Genomic DNA, 22,644 nt, shown 5'->3' with positions numbered 1-22,644 from the left:
TGGGGTATGAATACTTATGAATACTTGTAGACATCTATTTCTTGAAACTTTTTTTCCCCAAAAGCAAAACTTTTGCTACAATTTTTCCTATAATTTGTTTGAGAAATTTCTAGAAATTTAGAAATTTTCCATTGGGATATGTAAACTTACTATGCATGCAAATTATCTAATCTGTTTTTTATTTGTTTTAGCACCAACAACAAGTTGCACAAGCAGTGGAGCGAGCCAAGCAAGTAACCATGGCAGAACTGAACGCCGTCATCGGGGTACGTGGCCTTCCAGGTCTACCTCCTACAGTGTGTACAACTTTCTCTTTCCTATTGCTGGGGTTTGTGGGTAAAAACTCAGGTGCCCTTCCTAGCAGCAGCTGTAGCCAAAGTTGACCATGCCCAGTTTAGTAGCAGCATTCAGTATTGTTCGGGGACCTTACCCAGTGGTAGGAATAATAGGGGTGCATGCACTAAAACCACAGTAGCATTTAATTCAATATGAGAAGTAGATGTTTGATAGTCTGGAGAGCTATCGGCAGCATGAAAGCTCTCCTAAGAAATTTAATAAAATTAGAATGTTGTCAGCAAACATACACATGTTTTGAAGATTAGTTGCTATTACCATTTGTTTTGAGCTTAAACTGGTTCAGCTGATGCCCTGCAATGCATTAGTTTGCATGTTAATAATGGAGCCGTACTAGTTTTATTAGTCCTTCTGTCCAAACTATTTATGTATGTAAAGTAGAAATTAAGAAGGCAAATGATAGGAAGCAGTACAGGTAATTTAGTTTGTTTCCAACTTCAATTAGGACTCGTTATTAAGGCCCCATTAACTGAAAAAAATCATACTTGTTACTCTGTTTTCCATTTCTTATTGCTGGGGTTTGTGGGTAAGAACTCAGGTGCCAGTGTACCTGCCTTTATAGGTTCCTCAAGTAAAAAAAAAAAAAAAAAAAAAAAAAAAAAGACTTGTTACAATTGATGAATAGACCATTAGCTGGGAGGCTCGGTAGTATTTCCGTTTCTACTACAGCAAATGTTTTCTCTGTCTGTAGAAGTGTAATCTCTGTGTATTGTCTAAATTAATCTAATACTTCTATTTCTCTCACTTTTTTTTTAAATAAAATTATTTATAAAAGCAAGCAAAGTATTCTTATAGCTGAAATGTTCTCAAGATGGAGTTAGCCACCAGACACAATATGAATAAATATTTATTGCTTTCATAATGTACGTGCATCAACATATTACATTAACTGAATAAGTAAAAGAAAAGCAATAGCAAGTGTATGTTAATAAAACTGTATTAAAGTAAGACAGACTAATGTTAATAAACTGTCAAACTAAATTAACACAACACCCTTACACATGTTAAAAAATGCAGCAGCAATATACAAGACATGTACATAAATTAATAAAATGGTGAAGCAACTCGCCAGAAGTGGAAATGCCAATTGTTTGGCGACTTGTCTCATTTTCAGGGTTTTTTCAAGAGCTTGAACAATTTCCAACTTTGTGTAGCAAGAGAAACAGGGGTACATTTCACTGTTTTGGGTACATGCCATTTTGTAGCGATTGAGGTGCACTTGTGGAAATCAGAATATGAAATGAGTCTGTGATATGACGACGGTTCTGGAAAGATTTAATAAACCAATCGGTGTGCCTCAAGACACTCGCACGATGACCAGTCACTTTTGAAAAGAATGAATAAGCCATTTAAGGTTGATGTTGATGAGTTATCATGTTACAAAACAGTACTGTATCCATTGTGAAAAAATCGTTATCACTGCCAAGAAGTCGCAGCATTTACAGTCGGGGGGGGGGGGGGGGGGGGGGAATCTAATCTTGTACTAATATACTGTTGCCTTTCAGTTAAATTACAAAATGTTTTCCTTGTAGGAAGCTTAAGCAGGGGAACATTTTTATAGTCGTTCACTGTAAGAAAGATACTTTGTCTGATTTCACCCTTCTTTTTAACCATTTAATACTTTTTGACTTTAGATGTCACTTGTTTTTTTTTTTTCCTTTTGTATGTCTTAATATAAATCACATGTGAGAAATTGGCAAATCACAGAGCAGCATTTCCAAACATTCCTATACTTCTTATCTTGTGTATAAATGTCATCCATTGTATAGAATTATCTGTATTTTAAAAAATAAAGCTCTAAATAAAAACATAGCAAAATGGAAAAACCTGTTATTAACTTCGACCTTTGCTTTAATTTGGATAAACTGGGCAGTAGCTCTTCCAGAGAAAATATGACAACTTATCATATCCAAACCATCTACAGAGCAAAGTACGTTGTTTTCTAACACTAAAACCTGAGGATATTGGCTTACTAGAGGGAGTGGCGACCAAAAGAAAAAACACCTAAACCTACAAGCTAAACATGCAGTTTGTTGTGGCTTAAATTATGTAAATCATAAAAAGCTAATTTCAGGAACAGATCTGAAGAAACGGGATCTGTCTAGAACTTTGAGTGAAAAAAACAGCTGCTAACTTGCTCTATAATGTGTGGTTCGAGATACAGTTTTTCTTTTGTAGAAGAGGAAACAAAAGCACAGCGAATCTCTGTAAAAATAACTTTGTTGCGCTTACTGATGGCACTGGCCATGAATGTCACTTAAACATTAGCATTGCAGAATTGCAAAATTGCTCAAGCTCCATCAAGTTGGATGGGGACCTCTGGTGAACAGCAATTTTCAACTCTTTCCACATATTCTGAATTGGATTGAGGTCCGGGCTTTGACTGGGCCACTCCTGGACATTGACCTTTTTGTTTTTAAGCCACTCGTGTGGCTTTGGCTGTGTTTGGGGTCATTGTCCTACTGGAAAATGAATCTTCTCCCAAGCCCCAGGTCTCTTGCAGACTTCCTTCCTTCCTCCAGGATTTCTCTGTACTTCGCTGCATCCATTTTGCGTTCTATCTTTACAAGCTTTTCAGGCCCTGATGCAGAGAAGCATCCCCATAGCATGATGCTGCCACCACCATGCTTCACGGTAGGGATGGTGTTCTGAGGATGATGTGCGGTGTTAGGTTTGTGCCAAACGTAGCGCTTGGCGTTGAGGCCAAAAAGCTCTATTTTGGTCTCATCAGACCATAGAATCTTCTTCCACTTGGTCTCAGAGTCTCCCACATGCCTTCTGGCAAACTCACCCAACAATGGCTTTCTTTTTGCCACTCTCCCGTAAAGGCCAGTTTTGTGAAGCACCCGGGCTATTGTCGTATGCACAGGGTCTCCCAGCTCAGCCGTGGAAGACTAACTTCTTCAGAGTTGCCATAGGCCTCTTGGTGGCCTCCTTGACTAGTGCCCTTCTCGCCCAGATACTCAGTTTTTGAGGACGGCCTGTTCTAGACAGATTCACAGTTGTACCATATTCTCTCCATTTCTTAATAATGGACTTTATTGCGCTCAGGATCTTATTCCGGATTTGCTTTGACTGTTCCTTCATCTTCATGATGTAGTTTTTGTTAGGAAATGTACTAACCAACTGTGGGACCTCCCAGAGACAAGTGTATTTAACCAGAAATCATGTGAAACACCTTAATTGCACACAGGTGGACTCCATTCAACTAATTATGTGACTTCTAAAGACAATTGATTGCACCAGAGCTTATTTAGGTGTGTCATAGCAAAGGGGTTGAATATTTATGCAATCAACTATTTTCTGTTTTATATTTGTAATTAATTTTAGAACAATTTGTAGATTTTATTTTTCACTTTGACATTATGGACTTTTTTATGTGTTGATCAGTGGCAAAAACTCCTCATTTTTTAAATCAATTTTGATTCCATGTTGTAACACAATAAAATGTGGAAAAGTCCAAGGGGGGTGAATTCTTTTGAGAGCCACTGTAGAAGTGTACTCGCAGCCAGATTTCAAAAATTGTCCTGTAAAAAACTTTAAGCTGTACATTTCCAAACTTCACCCAGAACAGCCAAGGCTTTTTCAAATTCCACTAAAAAAAAAAAGGACATCTGCTGCGACAGTGATGCCTAGTAATCTCTTTCCTACACCAAATCGGAGTGACTGTTTCAACTCTTCAGTTACTAACGACACTTCATCACACTTAAATACTAGTGGTGCAAGCTTTACAGGATGTATGTTTGTTTATAATAAATAGTTTCATCACGTTTAACTAGTCTGAAAATACAGCACAGGTCAGCTACTGTAGATCAGGTATGGTCGATGCTGGACCAAACCATTAATAAAATGGCGAGGAGAGGGGTTGAATGTTATATTTAATGAAAATAAGTTATTTTCACTTTAAAGATATGTGTGTCTAATCCTTGTGTATGATTTATATGAAGATAATATGTTGTGTGAAGTGTGTCTCTTATTGTATAAACGTCATCATTTTGCACCGTTCGTGTAGCTTCACGGTTCTCTTGCCCAAACTGTGCGAGATGACATCTGTTATACAATAAGAGACACCCTTCACACAATGTATTAACTTATAAATTAATTTAATGGACTGTGCATCCGCTACCCAATAACCTACTGCTTACCTGTTGTTAAAGTTAAAATCATTTTTTCACATAAAAATGTATATTCCATTATTGACGACATTAAGCAAGTTCAAATTACTCATTTATCAATTTATGTAAATTGCTTGTGAAAAGATGCCCTGCTGGTCTTTTTATAGTTTGCTTAGAGACTTTGTAATGAAAATTAGACATGCTGCTGTACAGATTAATGCTGGCACAGACCAGTGACTTGCTTGGACAAAGGGACCAGTTAATCCATCTGTGCTTAATTGCATCTCCGCTGGAGATGGTATTTATTTATTTATTTATTTATTTATTTATTTATTTAATCTGGGGAAGGGGAGTGGTGTATATGGAATTAGTGCTGGTAAAAGAATTGGCCTTGGCTTCAACTTTCCTTTTCATCAGTTTCTCAACTGCAGCTCTGCTGTCAGTTTGTCTTTGGTAAGCTATTGGTAGTCAATTAAGTGAAATAAACTAGGAGGGTGACCTTCATTTTCTTTTAATAGCTTATTTTTTTTCCACCCTGAATCGGTCAGCTTCAGTGGATTTTTGGCTTAAATTTTATTCATGCTGCCTTAACGTTTTTGGCAGCTTAACCTTGCATAAACATACAGCCCCATTTGTGTGCCCCTTTCAATTCAGGCTTTTTTTTTGGGGGGGAGGGTGGGCTTTTTATTCCCCTTGTCTATCAGATTTGTATTGCTACTTGGTTTTATTGAATTTCATGAATAAATGTAGGGTTCAGGTGCTGGTAAAAGGGTTTTTCCTGAGTCAGTTACCTATGTAGCTATTCTCATGAAAAACAATTAAGAAATGTAAAGTCCTTCCAATAGTTTCAGTTGTTGTGGTGTGTTTTTATTTTTTATGTTTAATAACTTTGGCCTTGAAGTTTGTTTTATTAGATAAATCTATCTGTAGAAACCCCTGTTTAATTTTTTTGAGTTTGGCTTTTTGAATTATGTATGAACAATACTGGAGAATGCATTTGTGCAGTGGTACAGTAAGTCAAGACATTGGAAATATGTATAGGGATGCACCGAATCCAATTTTTTGGGGATTTGGCCGAATACTGAATCCATCTCAAGATTTGTCTGGGTACCGAATCGTCGAGAAAACTGAAGGAAACTGTTGAATGAAAAACGGACTGGCAGATACGAACAAGGGATGCGCACAATCTACAGTTTGGAGCCTTTTAGTTAATAGTATTTTTATTACTGGATGGAAGTATATCCCTGAATAAGATTCCAGTTTGAAACTTACACAATTTACAGCTAAACCCCCCCCCCCCCCCCCCCAACAACAGAAACGTCAAAATACAGAACCGTTTACTTTACCTTTACAAGAAAGGAGAGCTGCATCTTTGCCATAATCCTCTATTTTCTTTAATGACATTTCAACCTGTGTCACCTGATCTGAACTGTGAGGAAAAATTACCATGACGACTGACTCTCCCTGCAAAATAAAACCCATGTTGATTTAAATGCACCATGTGTGTAACACTTATCAAATAGGCTACGAAATAGTTTACAAATTATTTTAATAAAACACAGCAGTTCCCAAATGGTTCAACTTGTATTGGCACATTACAATAATGTAATTTTAATTTACCTCAACAATGTCTTGCACATCTGACAGTTGTAAAGTTACAAAAAATATATATTTCTGTACACCAATTATTTTATTTATTTTTTTATCTCTGTATTATCTCTAGAACACGTTTGACAGACAAAGTAAAGTCTACAATGGTTTACCATTACTATATTTTACAGGTTTACTGCATAATTTTGCTCCATGAAAAGTGTGATGTGAATGTGCTGTTGCATACGGGGGTATGTTTGCATTCAGCAGCTGTGTGACTGTTTAGTGCATGCGCCACCAGTAATTTAGGGAGTTGAGAGCTGCGACGAGTCCATCAAACGTGTTCTTGTTATTAAATACAACAGTTACATTCAATACCAGAATTACGTTCAATATCTTTTATTTGAAGAATTATTTGAAGAACTGCACACATTGGCGGGTTGTATTAAAATGGATGTGCCTCTGGGCTGATTTTGGATTCGGTTTAATGAATCCTAAGTATGCGGCCGAATCCAAACCCGGCTCAAAATAGGTATTTGGGACGAATCCTGTGCATCTCGCATACATACATACATACATGCATACAATTAGTGTGTGTGTATGTGTATATAATTTTTTAATGTGTGTGTGTGTGTATGTGTGTGTGTGTATATATATATATATATATATATATATATATATATATATATATATATATATATATATATATATATATATATATATATATATATATATATATAATATATGTGTATGTATATATGTAATTTACTGTAACATACGTTGTTTAATCTAGCTAACAAGACACATTTAAATTGCTTGAGGGCGCCTTATTTCTGTTAATTTTGCAGCGTTGTTTCCTTTCTTTCTAACTAGTCATTTCCAGTCTTAAGAATTCAGTAATTATGTTTGAGTACAATGGGTTTCATGCCCTGGCACATGCTTGATTTTGCAAGAGTTTGTATGCATCCTAACAAACTGAAGCAGTGTAAAATTGGGTTGACAATTTACTAGACCTTTGCTCCCCCTCATTGCACATGTAATGTGTCAACCTGTCTCCCCAGGGTAAGGAGGCTGCGGGAGCTTGTCTGCTCCTCCTAACAGCAGCTGTGGCCGAAGTAAACTTTGCCTAGTTTGACAGCAGCTGTCTGTATTGTTTTGGGACCTGACCCAGTGGTAGGAACTATAGGGGTGCATGCACTAAAACCACATTAGCGTTTAAGCCAAGATGGGAAGTAGGTGTTTGACGGTTTAGAGAACCATTAGCAGCATGAAAGATCGCCAAAGAAATTTCATAAAGGATATTGTCAGTAAACGTATAGGCGATGAAAGATTAGTTGCTATTATCATTTTGTTTTGAGCTTGAACTGGTACAGCTGACACCCTACCAATCCATTTGTTTGCATGTTAATAGTGGAGCTATACTAGTGTTATTATAATCCTTCTGTCCAACCTATTTAGTAAGTGTAGGTTGGCTAATTGTTTATTCAAAACGAATCCTTTTAAAAAGTGGAGACGACACCCTGTATGTAAAGTCAAAATTGCAAAGATAAATGATAGTAAGTAGTACAGGTAATTTTACTTGTTTTAAAATAATTTTGCATTCACCATTAACTTTTTTTTTTAAAACCTATTAATAGTCATACTTGCTTATCTACTTCTGTCTTGGTACTGAACTGTAAATATAACACCAGGGATCTGGATCTTGTAGTTCATGCAAATTAGTTCAAAACTGTGGTGGTGGTTGTTGTTGTTATGATTGAACTACTATGCTCAATACAACAGACTGTCAGAAGGTGCGTTTACACTTGCACAAATATTCCACGACCAGCGACCAACAGGACGTGTTGCGGAAGATTTTGGTAGTGTAAGCGCTTCTGAACACAGCGCTTCTTATCATGCAACAGACAGCTCTTATGATTTACATGTTACAATTTTGTTTTTCAGTAAAAACAAGTTTACATTGCTGTGAGTTGGTTCTGCTATTTTCGATTTTACATACTAAATACACAACACTCAAACACGTTTGGTCTCCGTATGAAACTGGGGTTACCGTATTCTGCTGATGTTAATACAGCACCTATCTGCGCTTACAAGCATTTGTATTCAATGTTGTTACCGTCCTTCTCGCACTTCAGTTTATTAAAACATGTGATAGGCATTTTTTTCCCCTTAGACGGGCGTCATAGCGCATTCATAAATATAAACACTCCTTTTTATAGGGTGAGGCTACTTTGTTGTGTCACAGGCGCCAATGCGCCTAACCCCTAAAAAACTGACAATTTTTTTTTTTTTTTTTTTTTTTTTTTTTTGCATTTGAAACCATTTTAGTCCAGGTCTGGAGCCCTGAAGGTTGAGCCTTACACATTTTATACACTGCATGACTTATCAAGAACACAAGGCGAGTCTACACTGGATTTTAAAACGGCCAGAGCAGGTCGAATTTCCCCATCACCCCGATGAGCATATCAACATTAATAACCTGCCTCTGCTGTTGACAAAATCACCCTTAACACACTGGTAGGGGAGGCTGCTAGAGTACGTGCTAATAAATAATATTCTCTAATTTTCAGTGTAGACCCAAATTATTGTATGCTCATGGATATGTTAGCAGATTCAATTTTACTTACACAAAAAAAAAAAAAAAAAAACACAAAGAAAGTGTATCGATACAGAGGTATCGAGTCACTGGATCGATAATCGTATCGTCAAGAAAAATATCACAGTGAATCGATGAATCTTCACACCCCTAATGATGAGGGAAAACAAAATATTAGGATATTTGCCAGAGATTAAAGTAAGTTATGTTGTCTTCTCTCTCTGTGCACTGTGTGAAGTTTCAAGGGTTTGTTCTTATTAGTTTAGTATTTGGTTTGTTCTTGCAAGTCTATAAACAGGCTTAAAACAACATGCTTGGGTGCATGATGGCAAAATAAAGTATATTGGGTCAGTGTTGTATTCAGTAAGCGTGCTTTAATACTATACCTAACAAAGCTATACGTGCTAGTACAATTTGCAGTACATAGGACTCATACCTTCAAAACTGCAGTTTTCTAGAATATTTTTTTTTCACTTGGAAGTTGTGGGGTAGGATGTGTAGATAAATGAAAAAAAAAAAAACACTATTTTAATTCCAGGCTAAAAGGCAACATATATATATATATATATATATATATATATATATATATATATATATATATATATATATATAAAAACCAAACTCCTTCATATTAAGTGGCCTCCATCTGTGTTAAATTGTAGTGATTCACATGATTTCAGGATAAATTCAGCAGTTCCTGTAGGTTCCCTCTGCTGGGTGGTGAATTTCTAAGCAAAGACTCAACCATGAGCACCAAGACGCTTTCAAAAGAACTCTGGGACAAAGTTGTTAAAAGGCACAGATCAGGAGATGGGTGTAAAAACAAAAATATCAAAGGCCTTGAATATCCCTTGGATCATGGTCAAGATGATTATTAAGAAGTGGAAAGTGTATGGCACCACCAAGACCCTGCCTAGATCAGGCCTTCCCAACAAACTGGATGACCGAGCAAGGAGACTGATCAGAGAGGCTACCAAGAGGCCAATGGCAACTTTGCAAGAGCTACAGGCTTTTATGGCCAAGACTGGTCAAAATATGCATGTGAAAACAATATCCCAAGCACTCCACAAATCTGGCCTGTATGGTAGGGTGGCAAGAAGGAAGCCATTAGTCAAGAAAGCCCACCTTTGAATCCTGTTTTTGAAGTATGGAAAAAAATAAATAAAAAAACACTCGGGAGATTCTGTAGCCATGTGGCAAAAAGTTTTGTGGTCTGACTAAATTAAAATGGAAATTTTTGGCCTAAATGCAAAGCGTAATGTTTGGCGCAAACCCAACACAGCGCATCACCCAAAGAACACCATCCCTACTGTGACACATGGTGGTGGCAGCATCATGTTATGAGAATGTTTTTCATTAACAGGGACTGGGGCACTTGTCAGGATAGCAGGGAAAATGAATGGAGCAAAGTACAGAGAAGACCTTGAGGAAAACTTGCTGCCCTCTGCAAGAAAGATGAAACTGGGATGGAAGTTCACCTTTCAGCATGACAATGACCCAAAGCACACAGCCAAAGCTATGCTGGAGTGGCTAAGGAATTTAAAGGTAAATGTCCTTGAGTGGCCCAGTCAAAGCCCTGACCTAAATTCAATCGAAAATTTGTGACATGACTTGAAGATTGCTGTCCAACACTCCACAAGGAACTTGACAGAGCTTGAATAGTTTTGTAAAGAAGAAAGGTCCAATATTGCCAAATCTAGGTGTGTAAAATTGGTAGAGACCTATCCCAACAGACTCACAGCTGTAATTGCTGCCAAAGGTGCTTCCACCAACTAATAACTCAGGGGGTGGAGACTTATCCAATTATGATCTTTCAGTTTTGTATTTTTAAAACCTATTCCCCTTAACAGTGTGGAGTATGTTGTGGTGAAAAAAATCCTCATTTAAATGCATGAAACCCTGAGGCACTGACAACAAAATGTGAAAAAATGTCAAGGGGGTGGATACTTTCTATAGGCACTGTATTCATATATATATATATATCTATATCTATATCTATATCTATCTATCTATCTATCTATCTATCTATCTATATATATAATGCACAAAAGCAATAACACAACCCTGGCAATGTTGACGCATAGACCTGATCAGCCACTGGATAGCCTGTTGTGGGATGTTCCGCCACTCTTCCTGTGCAGATGGTGAAGGTTGGCTGGTCGCAGTTGTCTCCTGTGGATGGCACTGGCAATTTGTTCCCACAGATGTTCTATTGGACTCGGGTCAGGAGAAAAAGCTTGCCACGGCAAGACCTTGACATTGTTTTCTTGAAATTCTGCAACTGTAATCCTAGCACTGAGTGGTCTTGCATTGTCCTGCTGGAAAATCGACACTTTGGATTGAATTGGAAACTGTTGCCTCAAGGCCTTTGTCAACGTATCGCTGAGCAGTAAGGTTGGCCTCAATCTGCACCAAAGGCATTCTTATTTTAAAGGAGATTCCTCCCCACATCATCACACTTCCACCGCCGCACTGGTTGGCTTGACTAGAGCAACAGTCAGCATAACTCTTACCACGACTTCTCCACACATGTTGTCTTCTATCAGGTCTGTCAAGAGCAAAGTGGCATTCATCAGTGAATAAAATACTCCACTGTCTCTGCTGCCACCTCGGATGTTTTCCAGCCCACAGAAGATGACAATTTTCATCTCTCCGCTCTCAACATGTTACCCCTGAACAGCCTCTGAGCATGCAAATCATTTTCATGCAGACTGCGAGCTACAGTCATTCTGCTGATGCGAAAGTTATTTCTTCCAGGAATGTCTTATGCTGTAGCCACTGCAATCTGAAAACAATTACAGATGGATCAGTTGGATGTAATGGTCCTGGGCCAGTGTGGTGACCCTCTGCCTTTCAGGACATGGCCTGTCCCTCACAGACGGTTTCTCTGGACTAGACTGCTGATTGTTAAAGCAGAACATCTCATTCTCCAGGCAACTTCCTCACAGACTTTAGTCATGCCGATAGTAACCCAAGGGACTTTTTCGACCTGAAAAAAGAAACAAGGACCAGGGGTCACAATTGGAGATTAGACAAAAGGACATTCAGAACAGAAAATAGGAGGCACTTTTTTACAGAGAATTGTGAGGATTTGGAAACAACTCCCTTGTAATGTTGTTGAAGCCGACACCCTGGGATCCTTCAAGAAGCTGCTTGATGAGATTCTGGGGTCAATAAGCTACTAACAACCAAACAAGCAAGATGGGCCGAATGGCCTCCTCTCGTTTTGTAAACTTTATGTTCTAACCAGGCAATCCTTATTACTCAAGCAGGGCATGGCCGTATCTTTGGACAGTTTTAGGGTAGAAAGGGACTGGCCCAAAATAGTGCCTTTTTCTGGATTGGTGAAAGAACATTAAAATGTTCCTGAATTATAGGGATTTGAAATTTTGGTTCTGAGCATGTTCAGTACCATGGGAGAGGTGGAATGTGCTGTGTCATGTTAGTTTGAGAGGGCAGCACCTACAACACAGATCAACCAGGAGTTATTGAGTGTCATATTGGATGAGCAATAGAATACAGTTTAATGGGAGGGATGGTTTCACCGTCATAGTTGGGCTGTATATGTTGTGCTGTAATACAAGTATGTTCTGTATTCTCCAGTGTTTTAGGTCTATGTTAGCAGATAGGACACTCATGCATTCTGTAAATTTCCATCATTATGCAGTGCAAATGGATGTCTCTTGTGTTATCTGCAGAGAGTTGTATGTTCATCTTAACTGATGATGGCTGTCTGTGGTTACTTGTGTTGCCTTGCCCCTTCACTGCTTGTAAAGGGGTGGGAGGAATGCAGAGTTATGGTTAAAAACCAGAACATTGCATTTCCCTACTTTTTTTTGTTGTGTGTTTGTTTTTTTTTAAATATCAATCCTAACTGATGCATTAACAACCCCCCCCCCCCCCCCCCCCCCCCCCCCCCCCCCCCCCCCCCCCCCCCCCCCCCCAGTGTAACAAACTACTTGGTTATTCTAGGCTAGCATTTATGTAAAGTTGCTGAACTAGTTAAATAAGGCTAATTAGCCAAGTTGTACAGTGTAGTTTTCAGTTTTTTTTTTCTTTTTTTTTTTTTTTTTTTTTTTTTTTTAACAAGCGGCACTTTCCTCTTGGAGTTATTTTTATCAGGGCTGTGGTAATTGCCAGCACTGAACAGTGTGGTCTTTATGCATTGCCGCCTTGAAGCTGGACACAGCTCTTGCTCTTTGAGCGATGATAGTAATTGTTGTTGGAGCAGACCTGTTACTCGGCCTGCACAGTTCTTATGGCAGGTGTCTAGTTCTTAATCCAGGGCTAATGAGCTTGCCCAGTGGACTGAAAAAACCCTACCAGCTTTCTTCAGTTGTATGTCCTTCTGTTTTTGTTTTACAAAGGTTAGGGAGCTGAGTTACTGTAGGAAGGTGATTACGTATCCAAAACTATTTTAATGGCTTCTTTTTCTCTGTGTAAAATCTAGAACTTCAACAATTCTTTGTCCTTTTTAAAAATACTTTCTCACAGAGACATCAGTTCAGTTTCATAATGATCTTCAGCACAATTTTCTTTTGAGCTAAAATTGGCAAAAGGTGATGTTTGCATGTTAAATGATTTTGATTTTGGGAAGTCTAAAGCTCATCCTTAGTCAGTGAAGTAAATATTGCTAAAAGTGGTTGTAGCAAATACACAATTACAAATCATGCACTTGTTTTTCACTATAATTGGTTCAGAAGAGCAGTTTTGAAAGACACTCGTCATGGTAAACATGCGTCTTCCTATTAAAACGTGACATCTGATACTACCAGGCCCTGAGGCCAGATTAACCCACCACAGGGCAAACTACCTACCTTTTTATTGTATAAATAACAACAAATAGCCTATTTTTGTTGTATTTATTTATGTCTTTTTATTTTTATATATATATATATATATATATATATATATATATATATATATATATATATATATCTATATATATGTGTGTGTGTGTGTGTGTATGTGTGTGTATATATATATATATTATAATATATATATATATATATATATATATATATATATATATATATATATATAAATAAAATAATATCTATGCTCTACAATTTGCAACAGGTGCTTTTCATTTAAGTGATTATGTATAGTTTTGATCCAAAACTGTCAGTTGTGCTGAATTCCAGTGTATTAATAATGATGAAAGTTTCATGCACTGCTCTGAACTGAACTACCTGACCGAATCTGACAGAAACAGTTTAATTGAAGGCTGTGTGCCAATTACATTTCAAAATACATTTGGAAAAACCTGAAGCCTACTTCAAATCCCACCACGGAGCTTGATAATCGCCATTCTTGATTTTACTGAACAAATATGCAACATTTGAATATGGACAAGAATGCCATATGTTGATTTGTTACCCAATTAAAAAAAAAAAAAAAAGTGATACTTCTAAATAGGAGGGTGCTCAAACTTTTGTCCACTAACTGTACTAGGTCCCCTAGTCCACACAAATCTGTATAAAACAAACATACCTGTACATTGTCATGTAGTCAAATCAGGGTTGCCAACCTTGTCATTTTTGTTTTTACTGACAGATTTATAGTGGTCTTTTTTTTTTTTTTTTTTTTTTTTTTTACTGAAACTTATTTACTGACAAAAATTGAAACAATAAAATACATTGTTTAATAGGCTTGTTTTGTGTACTTACATTTCATTAAGTCTTATTTACTTATGGTCACACATGGACACATTTGCAGAGTGGATCATTTGCTTCCTTGGGCTGAAGCTGGTGCTGTTTTTTAACAGCAGTCTTGGTAGTCAGTTCTTTTCGGAATGTCTGTAGACAGTTAATTTCTTAAGTCTGTTTTTAGAAGTTTCAACTTAGAGGAAAAAAAAAAACAAATTCTAATTCAGCAGTACTGTGTGGCAAAGCCAGTATATTAATGGCAAACTTGGCAAGTGTAGGAAAACATGGCTCTCTGCTAGGTGTAGACAAGAGTGCACTTTTGTGCCAGTTTTCATCAGCTGACAGATCCCGTCAAGTAAGTCTCTTGGTACTGTGTAAATTCAATTTTAGGCGGCCCAGCATATTTCCAGTAACAATCTGTTGTAAAAGCATTGTAAGATGGATGATGTCCATTAGTTACAGTGAGATTACCACTGAATTAAAGCGATTTCTAAGGCTCTAAAACTGGTGATTGATGCTCAGAGGGGCTGGGTCTATCCATCTTTCACCAGACTTTACTCAATGCCAAGTCCATATACCACCATGAATTGGGCAGGAATGGCAGCTGTAGGAGGCTTTTAATCGGATAATTGTTAGACATACTATTTTCTTTAAATTCATTGGTTGTCATTTAATTTTCAGTGATCTGATTCGCCAAAAAGATTTGTGTAATAATTAGAATTACAACACTTACTAAAGTCAGATTAGAAGGTGTACTAAACACTTTTTTTTACCCAGGTGGCCTTCATAGTTACCTGGTTGAAGAATGTATACTAATTTAAGCACAGTATTGTTAATTGGCATTCTTCTTTGATACTTATTTCACTGCCATCACGTAAGGTGTAGGTATATGTCATTCAAGCTGATTTGGAAAGTCGCAAAACAAAAATTATACAATCCTTTATTTACTGACTAGCCTTAAATTTATGGATGGTTGGTAACCTTAACTCAAATGTAGTTTAAAGTTGCTTACTACTTTCTCAATTGCCAATACAGCAAAGGCAGTTGTCTTTCTTTTGCTTTACTGTTGATCGGAGGTGGTTTTTGACACTCTCCAATAAAGAAAATACCCGTTCTCCAGGGTCGGGGATAGGGACGGACTCGGTTTGTAAAAATCTTTCTAATGCCCCTCTTTGCCGCTTGCATTGTTTTCTTATATTCATGCTGGGCTGCCCTCGAAAGAGACATTCTTTGCTGTATTCAAGCAAAGTCAAACTGTCTAGCCTGGAATTTTACTTGTGTCATCGCTCACAAGTGAGCGAGAGTAATTTCTAGGTCAGCCAGTTTGTTTTTGTGTGAACATAAGTGAGATACATGCCTCAGTTGGAATGTCAGTGAGTGAAGTTCTTCCAGTTTGCGTGAAATTCATTATCTGTTTATAAGAAAGTAGTTTTGTTTCGGCCCCTCATGACTTTGGGCCTTAGGCAGCAGGTTGTCTTCCAAGCAGAGATTTCTTTAACCTAGTGCAGAACCAGTTTTATGTTTTAAAATGTAGATGAATGAATACTAAAACATGTGTTTTTTACAGCTGTTCATTTGACACCTATAATAGACCTCATTTTGATTGTTATGCATGCAAGAGCCCCAGTTATTATTTTTTTTTTAAAACTATGCCCATGTTTGTTCCACCAGCAGCAGCAGCAACTCCAGGCCCAGCATCTGTCCCATGGCCACGGCCCCCCAGTGCCTCTCACTCCCCACCCTTCAGGATTGCACCCTTCTGGACTGCCCCATCTGGGCAGCAGCGCGGGCCTCCTGGCTCTTTCTAGCGCTCTTGGTGGGCACCCTCACCTGCCAATTAAGGATGACAAGAAAAACCACCACGATTCAGACCACCACAGAGGTGAGAGGCCAGGCAAGTTTGGTTAGGACCTTTTGCAGTTTGAACCTCTAGACTTCACTTATATATATAATCTTACGCACCTGCTTGAAAATCTGTGAGTCTGTTGAAAAAACAAAGCATGGAATATATTTTTTACAAGTTTTTAAATATTTTTGGAGGAAAAGGGGTGGGGTGAAGGTGGGGTGATTCCAAGCAATGGTTTGCACTAGAATTGTTTTGTTTTTTTGTTACTGCTTTATATTACATGGACCTGAGAGTCTACTTTTCTCTGTCCAAAACACAGATCAGGTTTTCAAAAGACACAGCAGCCCTGATGAAATAAGTTTCCTAAAGGCAGAGATTGCACGCGTCTGGATTTTTGAAAGCTGTGTGTGTGTGTGTGTGTGTGTGTGATTGGGTTTTTTTTTGTTTGTTTTTGTTTTTTTTTTTAATGGAAGTGCAGCAGGCTGACTAAACTTGAGCAAATCTATAAACCAGATGTGAAGGGAAAGCTGTGACCATTTGTGAAATCCTAGTTGTGTATGCTTAATCTCAGCTCTCATTAATGAACTTAACCTGGCTAAAAGAATAAATAAGACATAATGGGTATCAGTGATATTTCAGGGCTAATGTGAATATTTCATAAAGACTAATATTGGATCGTCTTTGGAAATGGTCAGGGCATCACTTGTAATTTTGTAGTTAAAATTACCTTCTCATGCATGCTTTCTTTGTTTCTTTGTTCCATGCTGTGGCTTTAGAATATGTGAAAATGGTACTAATGGAAAGATAATGACATGTGAGTTTATGGTGCAAAGACATCTGTTACATTATAAACTTGCAGGTTATGTGAACCTAATTTTGTGCTAATTTAAACAGCAAAGTCTATTTTTTTGTGCAATGAAATGACAAACAATTGCACTTTTTTTTTTAAAAAGTAATTAAGTGAACAGTCATTTTATTCAGTTATTGTTTCCAAGGGGAAGGAGATAGGTATGATAAACTGTAACTATACTGTTATTAAACCGTAAGTGTAAACATTTTCAGGAAATTGCTGTATTAGGAATGTACAATGATTTCTATTAATAAAATCTGCTTAAAAACTTGAATTGGCTTGTGTTTCTAATTCCTTTTTTCTTTGTTTTCGTTTGTTTCTTGCACCTTGTTACTGAACAACCATGTTTGTGCTTTTCTTGGTTACTGCGGAAACAGAGAAAGAACCAAGCACAGTAAGTACACTTGCTCTCCTGCTAACTCTGAATTTCTCAACTGTTTTAGCTGCAGACAGTAAATAAACAGTTACATTATCAAACTGTCTGGTCAGATCCTTAATCCTAGTAAAGATAACCACGACATATGTGCATAGTGTTTACTTATTCAGAGAGAGACAAATAGTCAAAATGTAATGTATAATCTATTTCAGCAAATATACTACTAATGCCTTAAATTAACTAATCACTCCCACATAAGTGTATGTTTAGCAGGTAACTTGAAATGATGCAGTATTTGTTGCCTGTAGTTACCCCTACTGTACCCATCACATCTATCTAAAGCAGGTCACTATAATTGAACGGGTGGTGGGAGTATTTGAAAATACTGTATTGGGATATGGTCGGTTGGTCTTGTTAGTGGATTGCAGGCCATTGACAACATATGTAAAGATATATACAACAGAAGAATGAACGTATAATGCTTAATATCTGGTTGTTTTGCACTGTAATGTAGGGTAATTCTAAACAAGATGTGTTGTGCAAACCTGCAGTGTACAGATGTTTTTAGGTTTGTGATTTTAAATAACATTAGGTTATAGTAGGCAAGCAATCAGCCCCCCCCCCCCCCCCCCCCCCCCCCTTTAATGTGTTCTTGCAGAAAAGGCTATTATACTTCATATCATCCATGTGCAAATAATCTTTTCAGTCTTTGCTTTGGGTTAAATTATCTGAATTTAATTAGAAATGAAACAGTCCTTCAAACCCTACCCGTTTGGTCCTGATGCCAGTATTTTTTTTTAAGGCGGCTTCACGTTACAAAACATTTGATGCCCATTTTTGCCTTAAGGATTTAATGTCAACATCTGTCAGGTATTCATGTATCGTGTGCTCTCCAACCTGTTTTCACAGCACATTGCGAGATTATAGAAATATAAATGTTCTCAAAAATGCTGCCACATTAAACTCCATTGTGTCACAGGGCCTTACAGGCATTTGTCCTAAAAAGGGTGATATGGTAGTATCACACCTATCATATGTCTTTTACAAAAGGGCAGTTGATGTGGATTTGCACATGTTTAGCCACCAAATATTGATTACACTTATGGACAGGGGAGGGGGGGGTGTCCATGTAAGCATGACTCACCTAGCAGTCTGTATAGAGTAAGGACTCCTCTAACACAGTAGTGTATCAAATCCAGTTGGCACATCTAACAAATAACTGAAAAATAACGTTTTCTGCCTAAAACATTCTGCTTGTGTGGTTTGTGACATGGGCACTAATGCTGCTTGACATATTCACCTGGTAGCTCTTTGTATTGTACTTGAAAGGCTAGAATTCCAGTGCACAAGGTAAACATTTCTGCAATCACACTTGTGGCGTTAGAGTTAATACAAATATTGTCTCCACCTTTTTCACTTGGGGTGGGAAAATAAACTTCCTTCAAAGGTGATGATCAGAGGGTAAAAGCAGTTGGTCTCATACAGCAACCTACTGAGTTAAAATTGAGCCTTTTTTCTCCAAAAAGCTAATTTAAAGAATCAAATACACAAATGTGTCAATTTACACCAGGTGCAGCTTCAAATCAAACACATTGTTACAAGAGCTTAATGATTATCTAATTGTTTAAATGTGCAGCATAGAAAGTTAATAAGTCAACAGTACGAGTTCAGTGGTGCAAAATCTGCATTATGTCTGGGTTGGGCTATTGAGGATAAATGAGCTGTCAGGACCTCCCGGCTTGTTTCTCAGACATGCTTCCTTTATCTCATATGAGTTGGAGAAAAGTATTGCTACCCCGGGCCACCTGCCATGGCAACTGAGAAAACGTATCTAAATAATGGACATTATATCCACATAGGGGCGTGCAGTTCACACACACATTCTGCATTCATAACTGGCTGTTTTATTTATTTATTTATTTATTAGGTATTTATTTTCCCCTTTCACGTTTGCCACTGATTACTTTTTCCTTTAATTTTTGTTGGCAGGAGCGTTGCCCCAAGAGCCAGACTGCCTGTTTTACACATAGTCTGGCTGCAATGACATGAAGTTATGAGATATCTAAGTCTTTCATTCTTCAAATCCAGATTTAAGGAAGTTTAAAGCCTTTAACCTTCAGCAACATTATACATTAATTGGATCAAACCGAGAAAGTTAGCAACCTACTAGATTTAATTATTTTAATAATTTTTAATTTACCCTGCACTCACAATTAACTCATTAATTTATGTATCTTCTGTTGTGTATCTACTGATTGTTTTTAACTTGTTGTAATATGTCTGTGGTATTATATTTAGGAATACACACAAGGAGGGTAATCCATATTTTTTTTGTAGATAATATTTGATACAGTCCATCCTATTTGTGTTGTATACAACCATTTGAGGTGGTTATTTGCTGGTGAAAATCAATCTCAGATGTATTGATTTAGACAGAAAATGTATTCAAGTCCTACTTCCTAGTAAGCAGCTAAAGTAAATGTTTTACAAGAGTATGTGCAATATATGTTTGAATTAAGATTATAAGAGCTTTGCAGTACCCACAGGCGTGGGCTTAAATACCAGCCTTTAAATTGCCTGGTCCTACAGTGTGGGCAATCTCTTGGCGTTTGTAAGTGTAAAGGTTTTAAACCATTTGCAAGTTGAGCTGATATTGAGAGGGATTTCTGTTTTTCGAGAGCGGTAAAGACCTTCAGGTTAACACTTGAACCTGATCAACACAAGCTATTGAAGTAGTGTCTGCAGGGAAAAGAAATAGATGGATAGATAAAGATTATATATAATATTATAAATAAAATCTCACGGGTATACTTTGGCAAGTTGTTAACACTGGATTGGAAGGCCTGGCTTTTCTCCTTGTGTGACTAAGGAGCATGAGGAACTGGGAACAGGATTTTTTATTGCAGACCTTAGTGGAAGTAATAAATAAGATGGTATTTACAGATGTAATTGTCAGGAACTGTGAACACCGACAGCGGGGGGAGAATGTGCAAAGCACACCAATTAAGTTTAAAAGACCCATTTTAATGGCTGATTTCCATTGTTGTTTGAGCCTGAGTGTGATAAATGCCACCTCGTTGGTGTGTTGACTAACATGATATGGCCTTACATTAACCTTGCCTACAGTATAGTATGAAGCTTCCAAACACATTTATATATATCTATATATATATTTATATATATTATTAATATATATATATATATATATATATATATCTTATATATATATATAATAAATGACGCACACACTAATTGTATGTATGTATGTATGTATGTATGTATGTATGCGAGATGCACAGGATTCAGCCCAAATACCTACTTTTATATATATAAAATTAAAATGACGACTAAAATTGTCACCAATTTAAAGTTCTTAGTAAAATTTTTATCATAATGGATTAAGTAAGGGATAACACGACAGAGCGTGGGTTGTGTTGCATTAACATGTGCCTTCAAATTAACAATGCCATATGTTAATGCAACACAACCCACAAGCCCTGGAGTGTGTTATCCCGCTTATAAAACGAACACAATAATACATAGAAAAACAAACTTTTTTTTCTAAGCAAACAATTTTAGCGTATATTATGATTTTTGGAGAAAAAATAGCTCTTCAAACATGGTTAAACTGGAGGTTTTCAACATTTCCAACAAGAAGTATAAAAACAGAACACTATTTTATCCCAGCTGGGATAAAAATAATTAATTGTAGCCCTGTCTAGCTACTGATGCCTGAAGCTAGTTAAAACAAGAGTACACGAAGCCGAGAATGTGCCAGACCCGTGGGAAGGGCAAAATTTAGTTGTAGGCTTTGCAGTGCGCTAGGCCGCGACGGGGGATAACTAGCCAAAACAGCTAAAATAAGATTAAATAATGGCTAAAAACGTAGTGTGTGTGTGTGTGTAATATATTAGTGCCATGAAAAAGTGTTTGCCCCCTGTCGGATTTTCAGCATTTTTGCACATTTTTTACATTGAATTTGGTCAGATCTTTTTGTGGGTTGTAGTAGTATATAGAGGGAGTCTGAGAGAAAACCAATGACACCAAAGTTTGGTGCTTCTTTCATTTGTTTTGATGTGCAAGGTTATCAAACATGCAATCTTCTTGTGTGAAAAAGTTATTGCCCTGCTAGTTAATTCAACCCAATTAAAGAGATAATTAAGGTCAGCTGTTTGAATACTTTGGTTAACAATCAGGCCTGATTTGGGCCAGCCCTGCCCAATATAAATCTGACAAACTTTGGCCCTTACAATCAGACTGAATTTGTGAGCTCACAGGTTGTAGAGGCACATCATGCCACGATCAAAAGAAATTCCTGACGACCTCCAAAAAAGTTGTTGATGCCTATCAGTCTGGAAAGGGTTACAAAGCCATTTCTAAGGCTCTGGGGCTCCACCAAACCATAGTCAGAGCCATATTGTCCAAATGGAGAAAGTTTGGGACAGTAGTGAGTCTTCCCAGGAGTGGCCGCCCTGCCAAATCTCTCCAAGAGCAAGGCGTAAAATCGTCCAGGAAGTCACAAAGAACCCTAGAACATCCAGGGATCTGTAGGCCTCTCTCGCCTTGGCTAAGGTCAGTATTCATGACTCCACCATCAGAAAGACACTGAGCAAAAATGGGTTTTTGAGTAGCAAGGTGGAAACCACTGTTCACTAAGAAGAACATGAATGCCCGTCTCAAGTTTGCCACAAAGCACCTGGATGATCCTCAAGAGTTCTGGAACAATGTTCTATGGACAGATGAGTCAAAAGTGGAACTTTTTGGCCAACTTGGGCCCTGTTATGTCTGGTGAAAACCAAACACTGCATTCCACAGTAAGAACCTCATACCAACGGTCAAGCATGGTGGTGGCAGTGTCATGATTTGGGGGATGCTTTGCTGCATCAGGACCTGGACAACTTGCCATCTTTGAAGGAACCATGAATTCTATATGAGAATGTCAGGCCATCCGTCCGTGAGCTGAAGCTGAAGCTCAGCTGGGTCATGCAGCAAGACAATGATCCGAAACACACAAGCAAATTTACATCAGAATGGTTGAAGAACAAGAAATTTAAAGTTTTGGAATGGCCTAGTCAATGTCCAGACCTAAACTCCATTTAGATGTTGTGGCAGGACATGAAACGAGAAGTTTATGCTCGAAAACCCACAAATGTCACTGAGTTGAAGCAGTTCTGCATGAAGGAGTGGGCCAAAATTCCTCCACGGCGCTATGAGAGACTGATCAATAACTACAGGAAGCGTTTGGTTGCAGTTATTGCTGCTAAAGGTG

At 37.7% G+C, this 22,644-nt stretch overlaps 1 protein-coding gene across 4 annotated transcripts in view; it reads left to right on the top strand.

Annotated features, from left to right (window-relative positions):
• Positions 1-22,644, top strand: part of LOC121299229 (transducin-like enhancer protein 1) — a 64,571-nt gene that overhangs the window by 16,773 nt on the left and 25,154 nt on the right. Inside the window, exons 6-8 of one of the 4 annotated variants that reach the window (XM_041226908.1) lie at positions 192-266; positions 15,978-16,185; positions 17,377-17,393. In XM_041226908.1, coding sequence (XP_041082842.1) covers positions 192-266; positions 15,978-16,185; positions 17,377-17,393 — 300 coding nt within the window. Of the gene's footprint in view, positions 1-191; positions 297-15,974; positions 16,186-17,376; positions 17,394-22,644 lie in introns of all 4 variants that reach the window. The other 3 variants (XM_041226900.1, XM_041226891.1, XM_041226883.1) reach the window with 3 other exon arrangements.

This window comes from Polyodon spathula, chromosome 2 (genome assembly GCF_017654505.1).
Source record: "Polyodon spathula isolate WHYD16114869_AA chromosome 2, ASM1765450v1, whole genome shotgun sequence".
NCBI classification, from domain to species: domain Eukaryota; kingdom Metazoa; phylum Chordata; class Actinopteri; order Acipenseriformes; family Polyodontidae; genus Polyodon; species Polyodon spathula.
Note: the sequence above shows the minus strand (reverse complement) of the source record. Positions and strands in the feature narration are given on the sequence as shown.